We start from the raw sequence: 22772 nt of genomic DNA on the forward strand, positions 1-22772 counted from the left end.
ATTTTTCCTTCACAGCTGGTTGCTGTGATTTGAACGGAATTGATGTGGTTCTGCCGCAAGGAGAAGGAGGAAAAGGCTGGATTTTAGGTCAAGGAAGGCTAGGGCTTCAAATCTAGTAAGTTCTTATTGAGTTGGTTGGATTTTTGAAAGGGTTGGATCCTTATGCGTTGTTGTGTGTCGGCATGATGAAACTGTCCTGTTTTCTGTGAACATAACAGTGAGATTGCGGCTGTGAAAAGGAAGAAGAGAGGAAGAGGAATCTAGGGCTAGATTGGGCTTCAATCTGAGGTAAGCTGTGAATCCATTCTGAGGTAAAATCTAATTGCTTCTAGTTGATTAATAGAGATAAACCTTGAATGTAAATTGGTTTTAGTTAGGAAGTTTGATGCATTGATCAGAAATTGATTAGGGTTGTTAGAGCTTGATAAGGAGGGATTTAATTTAATACCGATTGATTTAGATTCGATTGATATATAGCCGCTTAACCTATTCTGGAACGGAAATAAGGAATTGCACAACATATTGGGTATATGGATTCCTTTTTAGTGGTTTGACTTGCTGTTATGATGTTTTTGACTTTGTAAACTGTGTCTGATATATGTGTTTTTTTATTGTATTTCTGATATAAATTGATGGTCTATCAGCCCTATGTCTAAGAATTTTGATGTGTATTTGGACAGGGACATTATGTATAACTCATATATCCCTAATTTACTGGGGAGATTCTGTCCGTTTTGAGATTAGGAGAGGATGAGAGGTAGTTAGCTGAGTGATCTACATTTTGAGTGATATGTATTTTTTGGATTTTTAGATCAGGATCTTTTCCTCCCGCACATTTATACATTTACTTTAAAAAAAAATTTATTGATTCATCTATACTGTAGTGGAATGATATAATTTTATGATTTTAGAGTGTTTTGGAATGATTATTATATTGTAAAAAAAAATTTATTAGCCCTCGCCAAAAATTATTTCTGGATCCGCCCCTGCGGCGGCCGCCACTAAGTGAAGGCGAAGAGGAGCGGTGGTGAAAAGGTGAAGATATGTTAGCGAAGAGAGGAAAGCGAGAAAGAATCGAGAAATAGAAACATGAGAAAACGAGGTCGACGCTATTGTGCGTCGGCGATGAAGCTGCGGGAAGCCGGCGTCGGGCGGAGCGGTACAGAAGACGGTCGCTGGGTGGAGAAGAGAGTGAGCGGTAGTGCTTATAGGGAGACAAGTTTACAATTTGGACCCTAGAGTTTAATTTTTATCATTTATGGGTAAAATATTTATTCTATTTAAAATTTTATTAATTTTTTATTATTTCTCTCTTTGTTACGCTAGAGACAAAATTAGTCTGCTCCGAATCCGTTGGTTTGCCATTTTCTTCTAATTCTTTTACCTGTTCCCTCTATATACTCTCTCTCTCTCTCTCTCTCTCTCTCTGCCAGAATCGGCATGGCTATTATTTCTGTGAATCAGAAATCATGTGATGTGAGTCCCTATTTAAAGAGATTGAAAGGCGTCTTTGGAGTTGAGTTTGACATTTTGCATAGTTGAGAGAGAGAGAGAGCGCGCGCGTCCAACTGAGTCCTTTAAATAGTGATTGGCAGACCACAGCCATGTGAGTCGAGTCGCTTAGTTTTCTATTTAAATCACTTCTTCAAACGGCCGTCTACGGTAGACGTCTACGTGTGGAAGGAACAAACAGTGGTCTACGTATGGAAGTTGTTTGATCAAATGCACATGTTAAGAAGCTTTATATATCACGTAGGGAGTTGATATAACCAGTTAAAGTATGAAAGTGGTTACAATATTTCTCACTTGAAAAATTCAGATAATATAAAATGATTTATGATAAAGAGATTTGGACGCGTAACACAACAGTAGTCTAGCTACGTGTTATATAGTTTCATTCATCAAACTCCTCCTTGAAGCAATTAGGGGAGAGCATCTTTCTTAAACTGGAGCGAAGTGGAGCATCTTTCTTAAACTGAAGCATCTTTCTTTCTTAAACTGAAGCAATTAGGGGAGAGCATCTTTCTTAAACTGGAGCGAAGTGGGTGATGATTATCTCGCTACTCTTTGGAATTTGAAAACCCCATCCCATCCCATCCCATCCCATCCCATCCCATCATCCTCCAAATAAGAAGCTAGAGAGTCTCCAAAGTCCAACGGAGTCAGATGCGTTTCTTTAAACAGTGATTGATAGAGTCTAATTTTATGAAATGCATGTGATTGATATGCAAAAGTCCAACAGAGTTTGTTAATTTTCTATTTAAATCCTTAAACCGCGTGGAAATTAAATAAAAGATAATGAACACGAATCATGCTGCATTCATATTCGCAATTAGAATCAAATGCACACAAGTTTTATCATGTATGTTATGACAAACAAATCAAGGCACAAAATCGTAAGCTCGATGGAAGTGATTCCTAAACTCTTCAAACCAAGCGAAATGAACAAAGTAGAAAACACAACCAGACAATGCCACCATTGAACATCTTCCAAGTTCAATTAGGAAAATTGCCACTGCACGAAATAACATGGGCATCACAAAACTTGGAGAAATCAAAAACTCATACAACCAAGGATTGATCTAGCATCACCTAGTAAGGCTCCACCGACACCTTAAACTTTAAATCAACATATATAAATTGCTGCATCGCCAAGCTCCTCTTCGATCCTAAGAAGCTGCTGCGGCCAGCAAGATCAGGAACCCATCAAATTATTTCATGTCCAGGTCAGGTGCTATATCATATGAGTAACATACTTTTCGCGGTTAGAATATCATGAACTTTCAGAAATTCGACCAAGCAATTAAACAACTGGTTCTCTCACAATGGTTTAATTAGAAAATAAATTTCTTGAGAAAATATGTATCTTGTTTAAGGAAATATATCATAACTCATCTGTCGGAAATAAATTTCTATTAATTGAATGAAAATAACAAGGATTACAGCCATATATATAGATAGTTAGGGCAGACCGGTTCATATGACCGGGTCACATAATAATATTAATATATATTATATTAATATTCTAACACCCCCCCTCAAACTCAAGGTGGTAGAGTAGAGATCAACTTGAGTTTGCTTAATAACACAGAGAAGCGACCCGGCAAGAGAGACTTGGTGAAGACATCTGCAATTTGATGTTCGGTAGACACAGACCGCAATTGCACAGTGCCAGCACTAACATGCTGCCGTACAAAATGGCAATCGATCTCGATGTGCTTAGTGCGCTCATGAAACACATCATTTCGAGAAATATGAATGGCACTCTGACTATCACAATGAAGATCGGTGGCAGGCGGTTGAGGAATGCCAAGATCAGAAAGAAGTCGTCGAATCCAAAGAAGCTCAGAAGTAGAATCAGCAAGCGCACGATACTCTGACTCAGCGCTGGAACGAGAAACGACAGTCTGTTTCTTGCTTCGCCAAGAAATAAGAGAATCACCCAAGAAGAAACAATAACCAGTGATGGAGCGTCGGTCAGTGGGATCGCCTGCCCAATCAGCATCAGAGTAACCAGTGAGTACCAATGATGAATCAGCAGAGAAGTGAAGACCATGTAGGAGAGTGCCCTTAACATAGCGGAGAATACGTAATACAGCAGAGTGATGAGCTGTACAGGGACTAGTCATGAACTGACTAACGATGTGAACTGCATGAGCTATGTCAGGACGAGTGACTGTCAGATATATCAGGGAGCCCACTAACTGGCGATAGAGCGTGGGGTCCTCAAGAGGGGCACCATCGAGAGGAGTGAAACGACAGTCTGCCTCAAGTGGAGTCGAGGCAGTCTTGCTGTCAGTCAGGCCAGCACGGGAGATGAGGTCAGAAGCATACTTTGCCTGGGACAAATAGATACCATCTGCCGTGTCGGAAATCTCAAGACCTAGAAAGTAACGCAGCTTACCAAGACTCTTCATATCAAAATGCTGATGAAGATAGGTCTGCAAATCAGATATTCCAGAAGCATCGTCTCCAGTGATCACCATATCATCAACATATAATAATAGAATAATAATCCCGGATGAGGAGCGACGAATGAATAAAGCAGAGTCATAGGGAGAGGCGGTAAACCCATACTGAATAAGTGCTGAGCTGAACTTGGCGAACCAAGCTCGTGGTGCCTGCTTCAGACCATAAAGAGCACGACGTAGCTTACATACCTTCCCCGAAATGTCTGAACCCGGCGGCGGACTCATATAAACCTCCTCAGAAAGATCTCCATGAAGAAAAGCATTCTTCACATCCAACTGGTGAAGAGACCATCGACGAGCAGCAGCAATAGCCAAAAGACAACGTAGAGAAGTCAAACGGGCAACAGGAGCAAATGTCTCTTCATAGTCAATGTCATACTCCTGTAAGAAACCTCTGGCCACGAGACGAGCTTTGTAGCGCTCAACAGATCCATCAGAATTTGTTTTGATCTTGTAAACCCATTTGCAGTTAATAGGTTTCTTGCCAGGTGGTAGATCAACGATATCCCAAGTCCCAGTCTTCTCAAGAGCCTGCAGTTCCTCAGACATAGCCTCACGCCACAATGGATCACAGTTTGCCTCACGAAAGGTCCTAGGCTCATGGTTAGATAGAATGGCAGAGAAACAATGGTAATCAAGGAGATGAGAAGGAGGACGACTTACACGGGTTGAACGTCGACCAGTGGCAGCAGGGACTTGAGATACTTGTTCAGGAGACGCAGATGAGTCAGCTTGAGGTGACGGGGAAGCATCGACAGTGTCAACAGGAATCTGTGTGAGCTCGGGACCTGCAAAAGAAGGAGATGGATCCAAAACAAAGAAAGGGGAATCAGTTGGTGACGGGGAAGCATCGATAGTGTCAACAGGAATCTGTGTGAGCTCGGGACCTGCAAAAGAAGGAGATGGATCCAAAACAAAGAAAGGGGAATCAGTCTGAAAAGGAATGGTAAACTTGGACTCAGAAGAGAACATCTTATGTTCCCAAAAGGTGACATGACGAGAAATACGAATTCGATTTGACACAGGATCCCAACAACGATAGCCCTTATGTTCTACCCCATATCCCAACAAACAACACAGACGATTCTGAGGCTCCAATTTGTTTCGTTCATGTGGGGGAAGGTGGACGAAACTGACACAGCCAAACGGACGAAGAATGGAGTAATCTGGTGGCTGACCAAAGAGCTTCTCGTAAGGAATGACATCCTGAAGTACAGAAGAAGGCATCCGGTTGATTGTATAGACAGCAGTAAGGGCAGCTTCTCCCCAAAACCGATCAGGACACGAAGCAGAAAGGAGCATGGCACGAACAGTATCTAGAATGTGCCTATGTTTACGTTCAGCCCTACCATTTTGTTGTGAAGTGTAAGGACATGAGCGCTGAACAACAGTGCCCTGGGCAGAAAGAAAATTGAGAAAGGTAGAATCATTATATTCCAAAGCATTGTCAGTGCGGAGTGTTTTAATAGGACATGAGAATTGTGTTTGAATCATTTTTGCAAAAGTGGAGTAAGTAGAGGCAAGTTCAGAACGATTTTTCAAAAAATAAATCCAAGTAAATCGGGAATAATCATCAACAAAGATTACAAAATATCGATAACCTTTAAACGTACCAACAGGAGAGGGCCCCCAAATATCTGAGTGAACTAGGGAAAAAGGTTTATCAGCAATAGAATGATTATTTGAGAAAGAAAGTGCTGGCTGTTTGCCAAGCTTGCAATGCACACAATCAAAGGATTCAAATTTAATAGAACCAAAAAAACCTTTAGCAGCAAGAGATCGGAGATTATGTGATGAAGCATGCCCAAGTCTGAGATGCCACTGATAGATGGAAGAAGGAGAAACGACAGCAGAGATAGAAGAAAAGGGTTGAAGGGAACAAAGCTCAAACAGGCGACCCTTCTTGCGCCCCGTCCCAAGAATCTGGCCCGTCTGCGAATCCTGAACCTGTACACCAGAAGACGTGAAAATAACAGTAAGTCCCTGCTCAACCAACTGACCAATAGAAACAAGGTTTAATGTTAAATGGGGAATGTAGTAGACATCTTGGAGAGATGGTGAAGTGGCATGACCAATGTGTGTGATATGCATGGGGGCACCATTTGCAGTGTGAATGGGAGGCGAAGTGGTGAGAGGTTTTAGAGAATGTAATAGATTAATGTTAGAGGTCATATGGTTGCAACAAGCAGAATCTAAGAACCATTGTTGGTTACCTGATGTGGTGGCTAATGAAGGATTAGTAGATAAAACCTGAGTGAGCAGTTTATAGATATCCATAAGGGTGGGAGTAGTGGACTGAGGCGGCTGCAAAACATTTGTGACGGCGGCCATGGAGGAGGAAGAGCCAGCTGTAGAGGATGTGCGACTCAGTTTTGGGCAGTTCTGACGGACATGACCCTTTTTGTGGCAATAACGACACTCAATGTTGGGACAATGAGTGTAAGCATGATCAGCATTCGGACAACGACGACATCTAGCAGACTTGTCCGATCGAACATCCTTGCAAGCATTAACACGATCCATATTGAGAGACCTTCGTCCTTCTTTAAGCCTCCGCCAAAACTGCCAAAGCCGCTAGAACGAGCCGTGCAGTGTGATCGCGAGAGGAAGAAAGCACTTCCCTGGACAGAAGAGGAGGTGCGGCGGTGCGGCAGACCGGTTTCGTCAATTCCTGCCAAAACGGATGGTGGCAGCGGGAGAAGGGATCTAGGGTTTTCCTAGATCCTTAGTCGCGGCGCTCGGAAAAAAACAGCTCTGATACCATGTCGGAAATAAATTTCTATTGATTGAATGAATTAAACAAAGAGGATTACAGTCATATATATAGATAGTTAGGGCAGACCGGTTCATATGACCGGGTCACATAATAATATTAATATATATTATATTAATATTCTAATTCATCTCCAGCAACAAACTCCTGAACCATGCACATTAATTATGTTCACCTCAATCAGGCTACAGCCTGATATCTTCTTCATGTTCATGCTTCTCACTAATTTCCTCATCTTAGTGACACCATCCCACCTTCCTGCAGCAGCATAAATGTTTGAAAGCAACACAATTGCCAGTGTCCTCTGGTTCAAGCTCAAGTAGCCTCTCCATCACATCATATCTACAGCTGTTTCGAGATCTCCATGGGTTTTGCATGAACTAAGCAAATTAAAGAACCCCAGATGCTAACATCAAGCATAAATGGCATGTTATTTACCAGTTCCATAGCACGACGAATGCAGCCTGCTCGACCAAGGAGATCCACCATATAACTGTAATGCACAATTTCAGGATCAATACTGTAGACATTCTTCATCGAACGTAACTGAAGTACTGCATTCGCTCATCCAGTAATCCAGCATGAGATCAGGCAGATAAAAGGTCAAGCAATGTCATGCAATTAGGCTTCACTCTCATATCATTCTCCATTTCCATAAACAACAACTTGATTGCATCAAATGCCCTCCCATGCGTTGCAAGCCCACTGATCATTGTGCTCCACAAGATCAGATCACGTCTCTTACTCGCATACTTACTGTCGAATATCTGACATGCAGGTTTGATCATATTTCCACATTTAGCATGCATCTCCACATGCCCAGCTCCAGAGCTCCCAGTAACATTGACACAATGGTAATGTCATCCGGCCGGCTCCAGGCCTTCCAACTGCATCTCATTGAACGCCTCTACACATCAGAGTAGCAACCGACCGACCGACGGAGGTGTAACTGGAGATCAAGGCGGTCCATAAGACAGACTACTGTTCTTGTGTAGGCCATTTCTAGATTAATTTCCTCATCTGCCCCAATCGAGCATGGACCGTGATTAGCATGCATATTCCAAGATATCACATCTCTGTTGGCCACTTCATCGAACAGGCAGAATGCATGCGCTGATCAAAGAGTTTGAATTATAGAATTGGGCCAGCGCAAGTTTTGATGACGAAGGGATAGCTAGGTAAATCGATGATCAGCAAAAATGCCATCTATCTTGCTTCAGCATCGGCCTGTAGAGATCGCATCCTTTGATCAATTCGTTGTACAAGACGTTGGCCTGTCGCCTAAGATGAGAGTTAATAAAATCTTCATAAAATTAAAATCATCACTCAGTAAACTTAATCTATAGTTTTTCTACTAAAATATATATATCCGATTTTATTACAACAGAGTGATATCGGAATCCGGACGGATTTTGTATCCGCCATCCAAAGTAAGCTAGCTTCCTGCATGCTCCTCGCGTCCCAGTTCTCCAACTTAATTTCCAACTTAAGGAGACGCTGAAAGTTTGGCTTTCATTAAGTTTGCCGAAGAACGAGACCTCCATTGCCACATTTTTCAAACCTTTCACTTCCACTTTGTATGTAGATTGTTTGTTGGAAACATTTAATTTGTCACGGTTCGAGTCACAATGACCTTGTTCAAATCAGGAGACGACGCCCATCATTATAGTCGGGTAATTCAAGTCAGCATCTCTGATTGTTGTAGCAACTTCCTTCTTCACTAAAAGTCTTCTTCTATTTTCTTCTTGTCATTATATATTCTACAAAGTATTTTTTTTTCCAACATAAGTATAAATGGTGTTGAGATACTTGGGATATAATTATATTTGCCTTTCAATCAACATCATTCTGGCTTCTTTTACATTTGTGCTTATTTATATCTAAATCTCAAGTGCTTAGTCAATTTTGTGCCCGCTTAAGCTTAAACCAAATGTGGAAAGAAATGGCCAATAGGTTCAATCTTTTCACAGGTTTCTTCTTGTCTTGAGCATTTGGGACAAGAAATCCAAATGTTATTTTCTGTAGAATGGAAGAAGCCCATAATCTATTGAGTCAATGAAACGACTATGTGACTACTGATAATCCCTAAAAAGGAATTGATCAGTTGCCGTATGACATAATAAATGCTGATATCTAGGCAATTATTTTATGCAAACAAATATGATAATTCATTTTTTATTATTTCAGCTAGTAGAGTAATATCAGAGTGATCAGACAATCACGATCGGAATCCTCACGGATTTTGTATCTGCTACCCACAGCAAACTTCCTTCTTCACGCGTCCTCCTTGTTGTTTTCCAGCTCAAGTTTATGGTAAAAGTTTTGCTTTCGTTGATCTTACCGGAGAACTCCAACATCTTTGGCGAGACATCCACCACTACATTTTTTAGACCATCCACTTTCACTTTGTAAGTCGATCGTTTGTTGGAGATCTTTTTCACCGTTCGGATTATCGTAATCTTATTCAAACGCGGGGATGATGCCACTGAGATAGCTGGGTAGTTCAAATCCACATCCCTAATCTTACCCACCTTTGCGCAAGCGACTTGCCGGTTGGTCACCATCTCGACTTGCTTGTCCGAGTAGCCTAGCCCACAAAGGAAGCGCACGTAGTCATCGGGCTCAATGTCATAAACTAGGCCAAGATCCACCGCCTTAGACGGGTTGACATTGCCGGCTCCCATGGCAAAGAAGCTCGCCTTGTTGTGCTGCTCGTCGTTTATGGGATTCTCATTCTCGTCAGTGATGTCTACTGTCGTCATGATGGCGGATTTGATGGCAGCTGGTGACCAGTCCGGGTGCACCGCCTTTATCAGCGCAGCGACGCCGCTGATATATATATATATATATAGAGGAATGATATGCTGCGCGACAAACGCCGCGCGACTCCTCCGCGACAGCCGACCTCCTCTCATTCATCGTCGCCGTTCGTCGCAGTCCGATCACCGTTGGCCGCAATTTCGGACTCGTTGGAATCACAACTCGACGGCGCACACATTGGCATCGGATTCCGGCCGGATTGTGGCCGAAATCCGGCCGGAATCCGGCCAGAAACGCGACAGAGGCGCTGTTGGCCGATTCCGGCGGAAATCGGCCGGAATCCGGCCGAATCGCGGCCGGAGACCGGCCGCGGTCGACGCGCCGGCGCCGGGCGCGTCGACCGCGGCCGGTCTCCGGCCGTGATTCGGCCGGATTCCGGTCGATTTCCGCCGGAATCGGCCAACAGCGCCTGTTGGGCGATTCCGGCCGCGATTCGGCCGGAATCCGGCCGATTTCGGCCGGAATCGCCCAACAGAGGCTCTGTCACGTTTCTGGCCGGATTTCGGCCGGATTCCGGCCACAATCCGGCGGGAATCCGGGTCCGGCCGGAGCGCCGGCGAGTTGGCCTTCCAACGCATCCGGTCCGGCGGCCGTTGGTGGTCGGACGACGGTGAACAGCGGCGGAGAAGCAGCGAACGTCGGAGGAGTCGCGGACGGTTGCGCGGGATATGTCGCGCGGCATATCAAAACCGTATATATATATATATATATATATATATATATATATATATATATATATATATATATATATATAATCAACAAAAAAAAATATTTTTTTAATTTTTAAAATAAATATAGGATAAGTCATCTAATTGAGTTTGTTGCGACTGTTCTAGCTGCTGTTCTACCACATTCTCTTGGACAGAAGGGAGGTTCTCTTCTTGCGCTTCGCGAAGCTCATATATACTCTATTATTAAATTTATAAAATCTACCTCATTATTTCAATATACTAAGATTCGACCATAAATAAGGAATAACAATTTTAATTGACTTAATTTAATTTTCTAAAATTTTTAATTCATCTTAAAAATATAAATTTAAAATATGACATACACAAGTAATATGAAAAAAATAAATCACTAATAATTAACTGACATATAAATCTAAGTTCATGAACATGTAGTATTAAAACTAGTATTATTTTAGAAGTTAATATATATTCTTCTAAAATTAAATAAAATAATTGAGAGATATTGTGAATAATATATGATTCATAAAAAATTTAATATGCTAATAAACGTTTTTAAATTATCCATGATGTATCTACCCAATTACAAATCACACATATATATGAATGAGTTTGTTGATAATCACTTCAAATATCATAACATAAAAACATATTATTAGTTAATTTATTAAAATTTCAATTATATTTTTTTCCTTGTCTTACAAATTTTTTAATTATATGAGTAAGTATAGTTGGAACAACACTTTTTAGTAGATATGGGTTAAGTGATTTTGGATAAAAGAAAGATATTCTATAGGAAAAAAATCTAGTTAATGATTTTCTTAATTTATTATCAAAATATTTAAATAAACTTAAATTAGTACCTCTACTAGTAAATGAAAATTTGAAGAATTGTGTTTGAGAACGTTTGACTTCAAAGCTTTAACATATCACTTAAATAACCCTTAACCTCCAACCCAATTGAAATTTATTAAAGGCTTTGCAATATTTACATTTTGCATGCAATTTTACAAATAAAAAGGTGATTTTCTCAAAATAGTTAGTAAAAATAGATAATTTTAAAGATGGAGTATATATATATATCACGAACCTTAGAAGTATTGATACTTCCTTATATCTAGGTTGTTAGAACTTGCTTTAGCTCATCATCATCTATAAATTGAATGTCATCAAAATCCATATTTAGATTGACTATTTTAATTTTTGCCCTTGCGAGAGTGAGATGAAGCTTCTTCTATTAGAATTAAAGTCGAAAGCGTTCGAAAATTTAAAATTTAAAGATGAGAGTAGAGAAGATGATGTAAAAATAATAAAATGAATTGCATATTTATAGAGTTTAGAGAATAGTAGACACTGAATCATAGTCATTGATAAAAAATAATCAAATAATCTCAACTATTTATAAAAAAAATACTTCTCAATAACTTAATTGACTGTTCTAATGGTCGAAACCACTGATTACAATGGTAAAATAAAAAAAAAAAATTAAAAAAAAAGGTTCAACCAACGATTTGAACCAATAGTCGAACTGCATGTTCACGATTAATTTCGAGTTGGAATCATAAGCGGTTGGTCGGGGATCGAGTCGGTTTTGATTTCGACCTGTTCAATGATTAACCGGCTTGTTGAGCCGATTACGGGTTCAACCCGGTTCTAGTTCTAATCCATTTAACTATGTCAATGGGTAACTATCCCATTGACCCAATTACGAATCTGGGTCGGATCCGATTTGGACCCAGTCTGAGTTTATGTGCATGCCAATTAATCAACTATTACAATTATATGATCATCCGAGCTAGCAAGTATTATTAATTCAATTTTTTAATCATCAAAATAACTTCAATAAGGTTTAGAAAATAAATTGTTTGAGAAAATATGTATCTTGTTTAAGGAAATATATCATAACTCCTTTCTCTTTGTTTACATTATATATTTTTGCTATTTTTTTAGTAAAAAAACTGCTTCTCAGGAGATTAGCAGATTGATAAAATTAGATTCACCTCTCTATTGATGGAACAATCTATTGAGTTGCTTGTCGCCTAAACCCAAGAACAATTTCTTAAGTATATATATATATATGATCTAACAAATGCATGCTTGCAATTCTGCATGCATCACAACACGGCTATGGAAGGGTCATCCTCTTCTTGATGCAAATCCATAAGCCTTCATCTGTTCTGTCGTGACTCTTTACTCAATTTCTTCTTTGCTTAGCTGAACCAAATGGATTTGTGCCCCTATTTTCAATTGTGCTCTATGAATTTGTAAATATAGTAAATTTATATGCATGGTAATTTTACCTTTGATTTGTGGAAAAAGCTAATCTTCATATTTAATCAAAATATTTTTTAAAAAAAAATCATTTTTATTCTAAAAGTTTGATTTTTTTGAGAAATTTCTCTTCTGTCATCTTTAAAACTTTTAATTGTTGTGGACGTCTTAGTAAGCTATCACATTGGTTAATGAGGGCCTCTTGTTACCTTCAATAAGTACTAAAATTGAAAAGCTTTTGTCCCCGGGGCAATGGTGCAACGTAGGACATCCGGGTTGTGACCCAGGGACCCGCAGTTCGATCTCCAGCTACGGCGTATTTGTAAGAATTTTCTTTCAAATGGGGAATGCAATCAAAGGATGTTGGGCATCTGGATTGACCGTCGTATGTGCTTCCCGATTTACCCTGGTAGTCGGTGGGAAACTTCTATGGGACCGGACCAGCCACCCCCAGGGATTGAGTCCATGAGACTGACTGAGATTTATCATTTTTAAAATTGAAAAGCTTTATGATGAAAATGCATAATGGACATAGTTGATTTTATATTTTCTGTTTGTGACATGCTTCTCTTAGAACATAAGTAGAAGTATTTTATTTAGTTACTGAATGAACTTAGAGTTCCTTAAAAAATAGATTGAGCTTAAATGATGTGCCAAACTTGAAAATTAACAAATACTTCTATTTGATATTACAGGAAAAAGTTCCTTTCCTGTTGTGCTTCCTAAGCCAATCGAGCATAATATTTCTGTCAACAATTCTAATCCACATGTGAATCTAAATAGCGTGCATCCTCTTCCTTCAATCAACGTAAGTCTTGAAGAGATGGCATGATCAATTTGCTAGATCTTTGTATTTATTTTTCAGGTTTTTAGGGCTTACCTTTCCCTTTATTATCATTATTTTATTTTATTTGTATATGATATATTTATGTCTTTATTTGTACCATGCTCATGATTTAATGGAGTGGATGAAACTTCTACATTCCTACATTTTTCCTTAGATACAATAAACTATGTTTTTTTAGTTTAATTTTTATATTTTTCTTTCATCATCCCTTATGTATAATTTTACTTTAAAATTGGTATGTGAAGTCATACTTATTTCCTTTAGGGGGCTTGCATCATACTTTTGCATCTATTGCCTCAGGAATAGACAAATATATGCAAATGTCATATTAAAAGTACTCAAAATTAATTATATTTGGAGAAGTGCACAATAATATATGCAATAAAATATTAAAATTTACCTCCATTATACTTCATAAAAATAATCAACCTAACAACCAATATAAAGAAAAAAATTTATAACTATTGCATAGCATTTCAAATATTCAATTTAACCAAACTTTACTTTGACATTATAATATATAAGGGCCCAAAAATTAAATTTCGCCCAGGTCCTTGGGCAAGCAGGACCGGCTCTGATGTGGTCGGTCGGTGGACGATGTTCTTATATATAATTTGATTTGAGTTCTTGATAGCTCCAAGGTCAACAAATCAAGCATTGGTCATAAATCAACAAAAAGTGGGTTTGATTCATATATCTCTAGGCCTTCCACCAGCTAATGTCATCCGGCTCCTGGCCTTCCACATGCATCAATCACTGAACGCCTCTACGGAGGCGGTCCATGAGATTGGTGTTCTCATGTAGGCCATTTCTAGCTTTCCTCATCTGCCCCAATCAAACATGGGCCGTAACGTGATTAGCATGCAGCATATTCCAAGATATCACATCTCTGTCTGTAGCCTGTAGGCCATGCCATTTCATCGAACAGAACAGGCAGGCAAAATGCATGTCGTCGCTTCTAGTGTACATTTCAATCAAAGAGTGTTCTAAATTATAGAATTGGGCCGGCGCAAGCTTTGATGGATACATTTCAATCAAAGAGTGTTCTGAATTATAGAATTGGGCCGGCGCAAGCTTTGATGGATGAATCGATCGATCAGCCAAAAGGCCATCTTGCTTCAGCATCCGCCTCTAGTTTTTGATCAATGCGTTGTACAAGAAGACGTTGGCCTGGTTGAATACTAGCGTCGCGCGTCATAAGATGAGACCGAGAGTTAATAAAATCTTCATCAAATTAAAAATCATCACTCAGCAAACTTAATCTATAGATTTTCTATTAATATTCTATAATATTATAATGTCATATCCGATTTTGTTACATCTAGTAGCTAGTAGCTAGTAGCTAGTGCCAGTGCCAGTGCTAGTGATCAGATCAGATCAGATCAGGACTATCGGAATCCGGACGGATTTGGCTTCTGCTTCTGCGACCCAAAGTAAGCTCCCTTCTGCGTGAGCCCCAGTTCTCCAAAATCAGGATAACAAGGCTGAAAAGCAGCAACTGCTACATCAGGAATTTTTGGACATTTCATTAATTCAGAACCATGCTGCCATATGTTCTCTACCGCAGTTCCTGAAGGAACAGAGAGACCAGCTGAAGCATTAGTAAGCGTTACAACAGGAGGTGGCTCTGGATAACAAGGCTGAAAAGCAGCAACTGCTACATCAGGAATTTCTGGACATTTCTCATTACTGATTAATTTGGAACAACGCTGGCATAGGTTCTCTACCACAGTTCCTGAAGGAACAGAGCGACCTGCTGAAGTATTAATGAGCGTTGCAGCAGCAGGTGGCTCCGGATAACAAGGCTGAAAAGAAGTAGACGGGTCCCAATTTGGAGTACTTTGCATTTCCAATAGGTTAGCATTAGCTTGATGAACCATTGGCCAGATCATGACTGCATTTCCAATCTTTGAAGAAGATGAACCATTGAGTTTAGTTACTGTAGCATATTTAGCTTTTGATTTTATGATCTGTCTCATAACAATTCCAGAATCAGAGTTCCCTGGGAAATCAAAGATTTAGGAGACTTATCTTTCACAAGCATAAATAACAAAATGGAAATAACTATAAATGAATGACTGTTCAAACCTAGAATAAACTCAATAACAGCCCGCGCGCCTATCTGTTCGGCCTCTTTTTTGTTGTTCCCAGATTCACCTTTGAATGTCTTGTTATCAAATGTAACAGAGGAAACAAACATGGGAATGATCCCTGATCCCTTACAAGTCTCATATGTTGGCAATTTTAAGTTCATCTTGATAGCATACTCATTCAGAATACATTTAAAGATAACCATGTTCTAGAAGATAATAAAAATATTGTCAGAAAAGCAATAACTTGTACCATCTATTTCATAAAAATGTTAGAACTTGTCATAGGCTAACATCACCTTACAGAAAAGAAAACTAAATAATTGATTAGATGATTGCCTTCTGCAGAGAAAACAATAAAAAAAAAAACATCAAGCTAAATCCTAATATCTTGGTTCATTTCATGTAAGCTCCCTATTCCTATTATCATTGGTCCTTACATCCCATAATAACTCAGGCCAAGAAAGAATCAAATCAAACTAAAATACAAATGAAGAACTAGATGAGCAATTTACCTACTCTTCTTTCTTCAAAAATACCAACTAACATCCCAGAACTCAAAGTTACCAAATAGCACCTTCATGCTAAAGGTCTCTTCTACTTATCTTACATTAGCCATGGGTGAGCAATGAAATTTTATTAAAACCTAAAACAATGACAGAAATATTTTGTAGTGGGTTCTTCCTGACAATAACCAAATGAACTTGATGAATTCTTCATTTTGTAGTGGTTATCTAACATGGATATAAAAGTCAAATGATTAGTTTCATTACACTATGATACACTATCCACTATTAATCAATACCGAGTAACATTATCTATATTTTTATAAAATACATAAATAATAAAATGACATATGAACACTGCAGGTTCCACTTTATCCAAAACAAAATTACTACAATAAAAGCCCAAAGGTTTGTTGAATAAAAAAAATTATTTACAACGACCAATGCTTATTAACTTTGTATGTACACAAAAATAATCAAGAAAACAAGCAGATTACTTACATGAACAATGAGCTATGATTTTCATTGTGCTCAGACAACTATCAAAAGTAATATGTGATGATACTTGTCAATGTACATTCAGGATATCAATTTAGAATAAAAAAATCTTTCAAGATGATACACTCCTATTGTAGCAGTGCCAGGATAGTGGTAACACTAACTTATTTCAAATTTTCTTCTTTCATCAAACAATAATACTAACTTTCTGTATTCTATAAATCTTAAAATAAAAGAAAAGAACATCAAGACAAGAGAGAAGAAACATACATTGGGAATAAGTGACAAACTGTTGTTTCTGATGAAGCTTCTAATAGCCTCCAAGGCACACTTTGCTACATATTGTTCTGCAGCCTTTTTGTTTGAAAGGGTGCAATTTGATGTGAACTTAGATCCATCCACAATCACACTAGATCTAAACCGTGGTGCATGCGGATATCCTTATTATAAATTGGCAAGGGAATAGCAGATCTTTGAGCATAATCTTGTAGCTTGTTCTTATGCATAAATTCTTTGGCCATTCCTCTAACTTCAAAAAATTGTAGCCTGAATCCATCAAATTTATATTCCATTGATACATATGAGATTGGGATGCAGATAGAATACTAGAAAATTTTAAAAGGTAGATCAATTATTTTGTTGAGAGGAGAATCATGATGTAATTTGCAACACTTTTATCGACATTTCAAAACATATACACTCATGTCGGAAAAAAGTTTCAGAAAAGTAGCACAAAATCAAGATAAAACAAAAAAAAAACACATCAACAATTAAACCAAATGCCAAGTGGACTCTGTTGAGAAGGATTCACTTTGGATCTTTCATATGGAATGGTAAAAATTTAATTAATAACGAAAACATAACATCTATCAACAACTAATCAAATGTAAGAAAAGTTGAGGAGAGAAATTGTTTATCCTATATGAATCCGAAAAGATTCAAACAATTTGAAAATAAGATATCGTATCGTTGACATGTATAGCAATCTAAAGCAAAACAAAAACATAAACGACAAAAATTATAAATCAAACTTGAATCCATAGTTATTGCTATTGTTTTATTGTTGCTAGAATAATCAAAAGACAGAAAGACGTGGCAAGTTGATGTTCCATGAGAATTAGAATTAGGACGGCGACAATTGCAATCTTCTTTCTAATGGAATGAAAAAAGTCTCAACACTTTAATCATGAGCACACCAATAATAACGCAAAACGCATTAATAAATTTTCACATAGAAAATTCATATCGGTTAATTAAATTCATAATTAAATATGTATTAGATCACTTTATTGAATTTATGATCGATAATAACAATCCGAGTTCTATAACCTTAACATCCATCATCAAATGGATAATCAAATCCCAACAATTTATACATTGCCTGATCGATAAGATGATTAATGGTGTGCTTCGTTGTCCATCGCGCTGCCCTCCTCCATCGTCTTCCCCGCTGCTGCAGCCTCCGCCGCCTTGGCAGTGTCGTAGGTAGCGTGCAGGCCCACGAAGAAGTAGTAGAGCAGCAGCAATCCCGTCCATATCCCGAACCGCATGAACGACTTCCCGTCGATCGAGCCCAACAAGAATATATTGATGGCGATGGACGCCGACGGCAGCCAGGGTACCAGCGGCACCCCCCACAACCTCGGTTGCCTCGCCTGCGGCATCCACCACCACAACCCCGCCGTGGCCAGCAGCCACGCCGGAACCGTCACCACGTACGCCACCCACCCCTTGTCGGTCGCCGCCCAGTAGACAGCCGTCGCGACGGAGGAGGCCAGGATGAGCAGGAGGAAGCCGGCCAACTTGGCCCGGTCGGCGCTCGACGTTTGGCCGCTGACGTAGTAGCGGCGCACGAGGAGGGCAAGGGCCACGAGCATGAAGATGAAGAGCGTGGAAATGGAGAGGAGGTTGGCGAGGACGGGGAGGTCGGTGAAGAAGGCGACGACGGCGGTGGCGACGAGCATGACGATGGTGGCGTTGATGGGGGTGCCGGTGCGGGGATGGACGTGGGCGAACCAAGGCGGCATCATGTGAGTCCGGGCCATGTGGGTCAAGTAGCGGGCCTGTCCGACGGCGGAGACCAGGAGCACGGTGGTCATGCCCTTGAGCGCCCCGAAGGCGACGATGTACTTGGCCCAGTCCATGCCCACCGCCTCGAAGGCCACCGAAAAGGCGGCGTCCGGATCGATCTGGCGGTACGGCTGCATCAGACAGAGCGTGACGGCCATCACACAGTAGGCGAGCGTGGTGACCGACATGGAGCACACGAGGCCGATGGGGATGTCGCGCGCTGGGTTCTTGGTCTCCTCCGCCATGGTGGACACGGCGTCGAAGCCGACGTAGGCGAAGAAGAGCACGGCGGAGGCGTGGAAGATGCCGCGGGCGCCGAAGTGGAAGAAGTCGTCGAGGTTGGAGGACTTGGCCTTGGTGAGGCCGGCGATGATGATGAAGAGGATGACGGCCACATGGAGGATGGAGGCGATGTAGTTGAAGCGGGAAGTGCCCTTGGTGCTCACCGCCGCCACCAGGCAGACGATGGCGATGACGGCGACGGCGATCGGGTCGAGGCGGCTGTAGTCGGAGGCCAGGGCGGTGGCGTGGATGCGGAAGTCGTTGGGCTGGTGGTTGAGCAGAGTGGCGAAGTAGGACGTCCAGGAGCGGGCCACGGCCGCCCCGCCGATCACGTACTCCAAAAGGATGTTGCCGGCGGCGACGAACGCCACGAAATCCCCCAGCTCCACCCTCAGGTACGAAAACGACCCACCTGCGCACCATCATCAATGGCATTAATCACGACCAGTTAATAATTTTGCAAGCATGTTACCGATCACCATCAATGACCTCGCAATTGCAAACAAATCGAAGTAGGCAGGATTTCAAGGTTGAAATTGTGGACTGCGTGTTCAAGACAAATTGCAATTCATTGATTATCTTTCCTTTTTTTTTCCTAGTGGAAGATCGTGATGGCTATCAAGATCGAACAAGAAAATTGAAGAAAGAATGATGTTTGAAATCGTCGGAGTTTCGATCGAATCGAGAAACGGTTAGGCGGGCGCATGTACCGGCGACGGGGATCTCGACGGCGAACTCTGTGTAGCAGAAAACCGAGAGCATGGCGGAGATGCCTGACACAACGTAGGAGAGGACGATGGCGGGGCCGACGACGCCGTTGGCCTCCTGGCCGGTGAGGACGAAGATGCCGGAGCCGATGACGGCGCCGATGCCGAACCACATGAGGTCCCACCAGTTGAGGTTCTTCTTCATCTCGTGGCCGCTGCGCTCCCGCACCTCGTGCAGCTCCGCGTGCTCCAGCGACCGGGAGAACAGCCGGTCCCGGAGGCGCGGCCCCGTCTGGCTGAGCGACCGCCCGTAGCTCCTCCAGCTCTGGAACGTCTCCTCCGGGAAGAAGTCCTCCTTCGTGCAGGAGCACCCTCGGCGCTTCACCGTCACCACCTCTCCGCCGGCGGCATCACTCCCGCCATCCCCTGTTCCCATGCTCCTCCTCGCTCGCTGATCTGCTCTCTGCTTTGGATTATTGGAAATGGAAATTAGAAAGACAAGAAGAATCGAATTGAATCAAAGAGAGATTAAATAACAAAGAAATCAATAAAGTATTGAATTTTTGGCACCTAGCGACCGGCGGAGGAGTCGGAATCTCCGCTTCAGAGAGAAGCGCAGGGGACAAGAATCGCAAGCCGGCCTGGAAATCCTTCCCCTTTGTTTAAAGGTTGTGAATTTTGAATATTCCAACTTCTATTTTTATTTTCGTAAGATTATGAATAATTAATGACGTCGACTGTTTGAATCTTTGTTAGTTGTACAACCAAAAGAGACAAATTATGCTTTGATGGAAGAAAGAATAAATTACAACCAAACTCTATTTTTTTTTCTTTTTATCTATTAAAATATAATACATGTATAAATTTTAATTTTATTTATAAATTAATTTTCTGAGAATAATATTTTTTTAATGTCGATTCATTTTCTTCCCTCGGCTGCGAGTCAAAGTCAACAGGGCATCAGAAGAGACAGATGAGAGGTGACTCACATTTCAATTTTCAATAGCGTGCGAGTTTGGATGAGCATCATAATACGGCAGCAAGGCAACGAGTGAACCGAATCAAATTACACCGGATATAGAAATCTACCAATTTATTGTCATTTTTTTTTGTTTGGAAAGCGAGAAAAGTTTCAGCTATATAAAATTTAACACATTATTTACAATACTCCACGAAGCTATTTGTTTAATGTTTAGGACAATTTAAATAGCCACGTTTCTATATAACATTCAAAAATATATACTCAACTTTTATATTTATCAAAACCCATAATTATTTCTCATTATATCCTTCTTTTATTATGAACAATCAGTCTATTATTATTAGATAATTGAGTATACCAATTAATTTCAAAATTAACAGTCGACTGCCTATAACTTATCTCATTTTCTAAACTTTCTATACTCATATGATTCTCAAAATATCTCAAAATTATGTCAATTTAAAAATTCATAATTCTTTATTTAGTTTATAAAATTCATATCCGAAGACATAATTACACTTAGAATGATATAAGAAGTACAATAAACTTAAACTTAAGTGTTTAAAATTTGATGATGATCTTAGGTATCTAAGAAACATTTCAAATCAAAATCATTACACTCTTAAAAATTTTTCTGAGTGTAATCATGCCCTCAAACCTATACACTCCACAATCAAATTAAGAGATATAAGTTTTTTAAATCTTCATGGCCTTGAGATAATTTGGCACGAGCTCAATAAAAGGTCTATGTCTATTATACTTACTCACTAATACAATCAAAGGGTTTCTAGAACTTTCTTAGTTAAAAATGTTAAAATTTTAAAATTTTAAACATTGGCCGTCAATAAATTGATCAAAACTCATTGATAATCTTAAGAATCTCAGAATCATTTTAAACTAGGATCATTATATATTCTTAAGAGTCTCATGAGTGTAACCATGCTCTTAAACCTAGATTCTACAGTGTAAATTGAGAGATGAATTTTTAAAATTTTCACGACCTTGAAATAATTTACCACAAACTCATTAAATGGTCTATGTCTATCATACTTACTAATCAATACCACCAAAGGATTCCTACCCTAATTCGGGAGTCACGACATATCAAGATTTTAAACTTTTAAATATTGTAGGGTCATTAGCAAGTTTTGATTAAAACTCATCGATAGCTTTAGGAATCTCAAAATTACTTTAAACTAAGGCAATTATACTTTTGAGAACTTGAGTATAATCATGTCCTCAGATCCCGATCTTATAGCCCAAAATTAGAGATGTGGGTTTTTAAAATCTTTACGATTTTGAGACAATTATCAATTAGTTTTGGTCAAAACTCATTGATGATTTTACTGTGTTCAAAATTTTAAAATCTTGATATAGAGAGTTGCAGGAACCATTTGATGGTGTTAATGAGAAAGTATGACAGACTTAGGTAATTTAATAAGTTTATGCTAACTTGTTTTAAGGTTGTAAAAATTTTAAAAACTCACATCACCAATTTTGATTAACATAACTTTGAAATATATTGAGATAAAATGATAGCATAAAAGTTTAGTTGTCAACTAATAAATTATAGTTAATCAACTATTAATCACAAATCAAACATAGTACGTTTAAAAATCGATTGGTGTACTCGACTGTTTAATAACAGTGACAATCAACTTTTGATGAATGAGCAGTTAATTATTGATAAAGAAGAGACATAATAGGAAATAACTATATTTTTATAAATATGAAAATTGGGTATTACGAAAACCTAACTAGCTATGTGGTTCAGAATGTTTATATCCATACCATTTATAGTTAAAATTGTAACAATTTTATAATTTTAAGGTCTAAGTTTTAGTTGTAACATCAATGGAAATGTGAATGGAAATAAAGAATTGGATGTTAGGACGGATGAAATCAAAATATCTTCACAATGGTATGATATTGTCTACTTTGGGCCTAAGCTCTCATGGCTATGTTCTTAGGCTCTCCCCAAATGGTCTCGTACCAATAGAGATATTTTTTATTTTTTTAACCCCATGATCTTTTCCATGTACTTTAGATGTGGGACTATGTTTGCACCCTTGCAACCCAACATTGGAAAGATTGAGAATACCCTCATATAGAGAAGTTTTAGTCCTACATTGGTAGTTAAGGGGCAACTTAATTGGTTTATATTGTATCACAAGCATTGATGTTGTGAACAAATGCAGGGGGAGAGGCTCTCTCTCACGCGTGGGTGCATAGCGGGTGCAAATCTAGGGCCTGGATTGCACTACCT

At 39.6% G+C, this 22772-nt stretch overlaps 1 protein-coding gene and 2 pseudogenes across 1 annotated transcript; all 3 read right to left on the minus strand.

Moving 5' to 3' along the window:
- Positions 1-6858: 6858 nt before the first annotated feature.
- On the minus strand, positions 6859-9506 carry LOC141820316 (pentatricopeptide repeat-containing protein At2g20540-like; annotated as a pseudogene).
- Positions 9507-14759: 5253 nt separating this feature from the next.
- On the minus strand, positions 14760-16986 carry LOC141820317 (double-stranded RNA-binding protein 6-like; annotated as a pseudogene).
- Positions 16987-17723: 737 nt separating this feature from the next.
- On the minus strand, positions 17724-20185 carry LOC141820467 (cationic amino acid transporter 1-like). Its single transcript, XM_074707794.1, has 3 exons — positions 20095-20185; positions 19528-19987; positions 17724-19229 (listed from the first exon to the last, which is right to left on the minus strand). The coding sequence occupies exons 2-3, from the start codon at positions 19958-19960 to the stop codon at positions 17863-17865; spliced, it is 1800 nt and encodes a 599-aa protein (XP_074563895.1). The 5' UTR covers positions 19961-19987; positions 20095-20185; the 3' UTR covers positions 17724-17862.
- Positions 20186-22772: the final 2587 nt, after the last annotated feature.

Source organism: Curcuma longa, unplaced genomic scaffold (genome assembly GCF_044706935.1).
Source record: "Curcuma longa cultivar G26 ecotype Majalengka, Jawa Barat unplaced genomic scaffold, ITB_CL_G26_1.1 utg3290_np1212_1714210_RagTag, whole genome shotgun sequence".
NCBI classification, from domain to species: Eukaryota; Viridiplantae; Streptophyta; class Magnoliopsida; order Zingiberales; family Zingiberaceae; genus Curcuma; species Curcuma longa.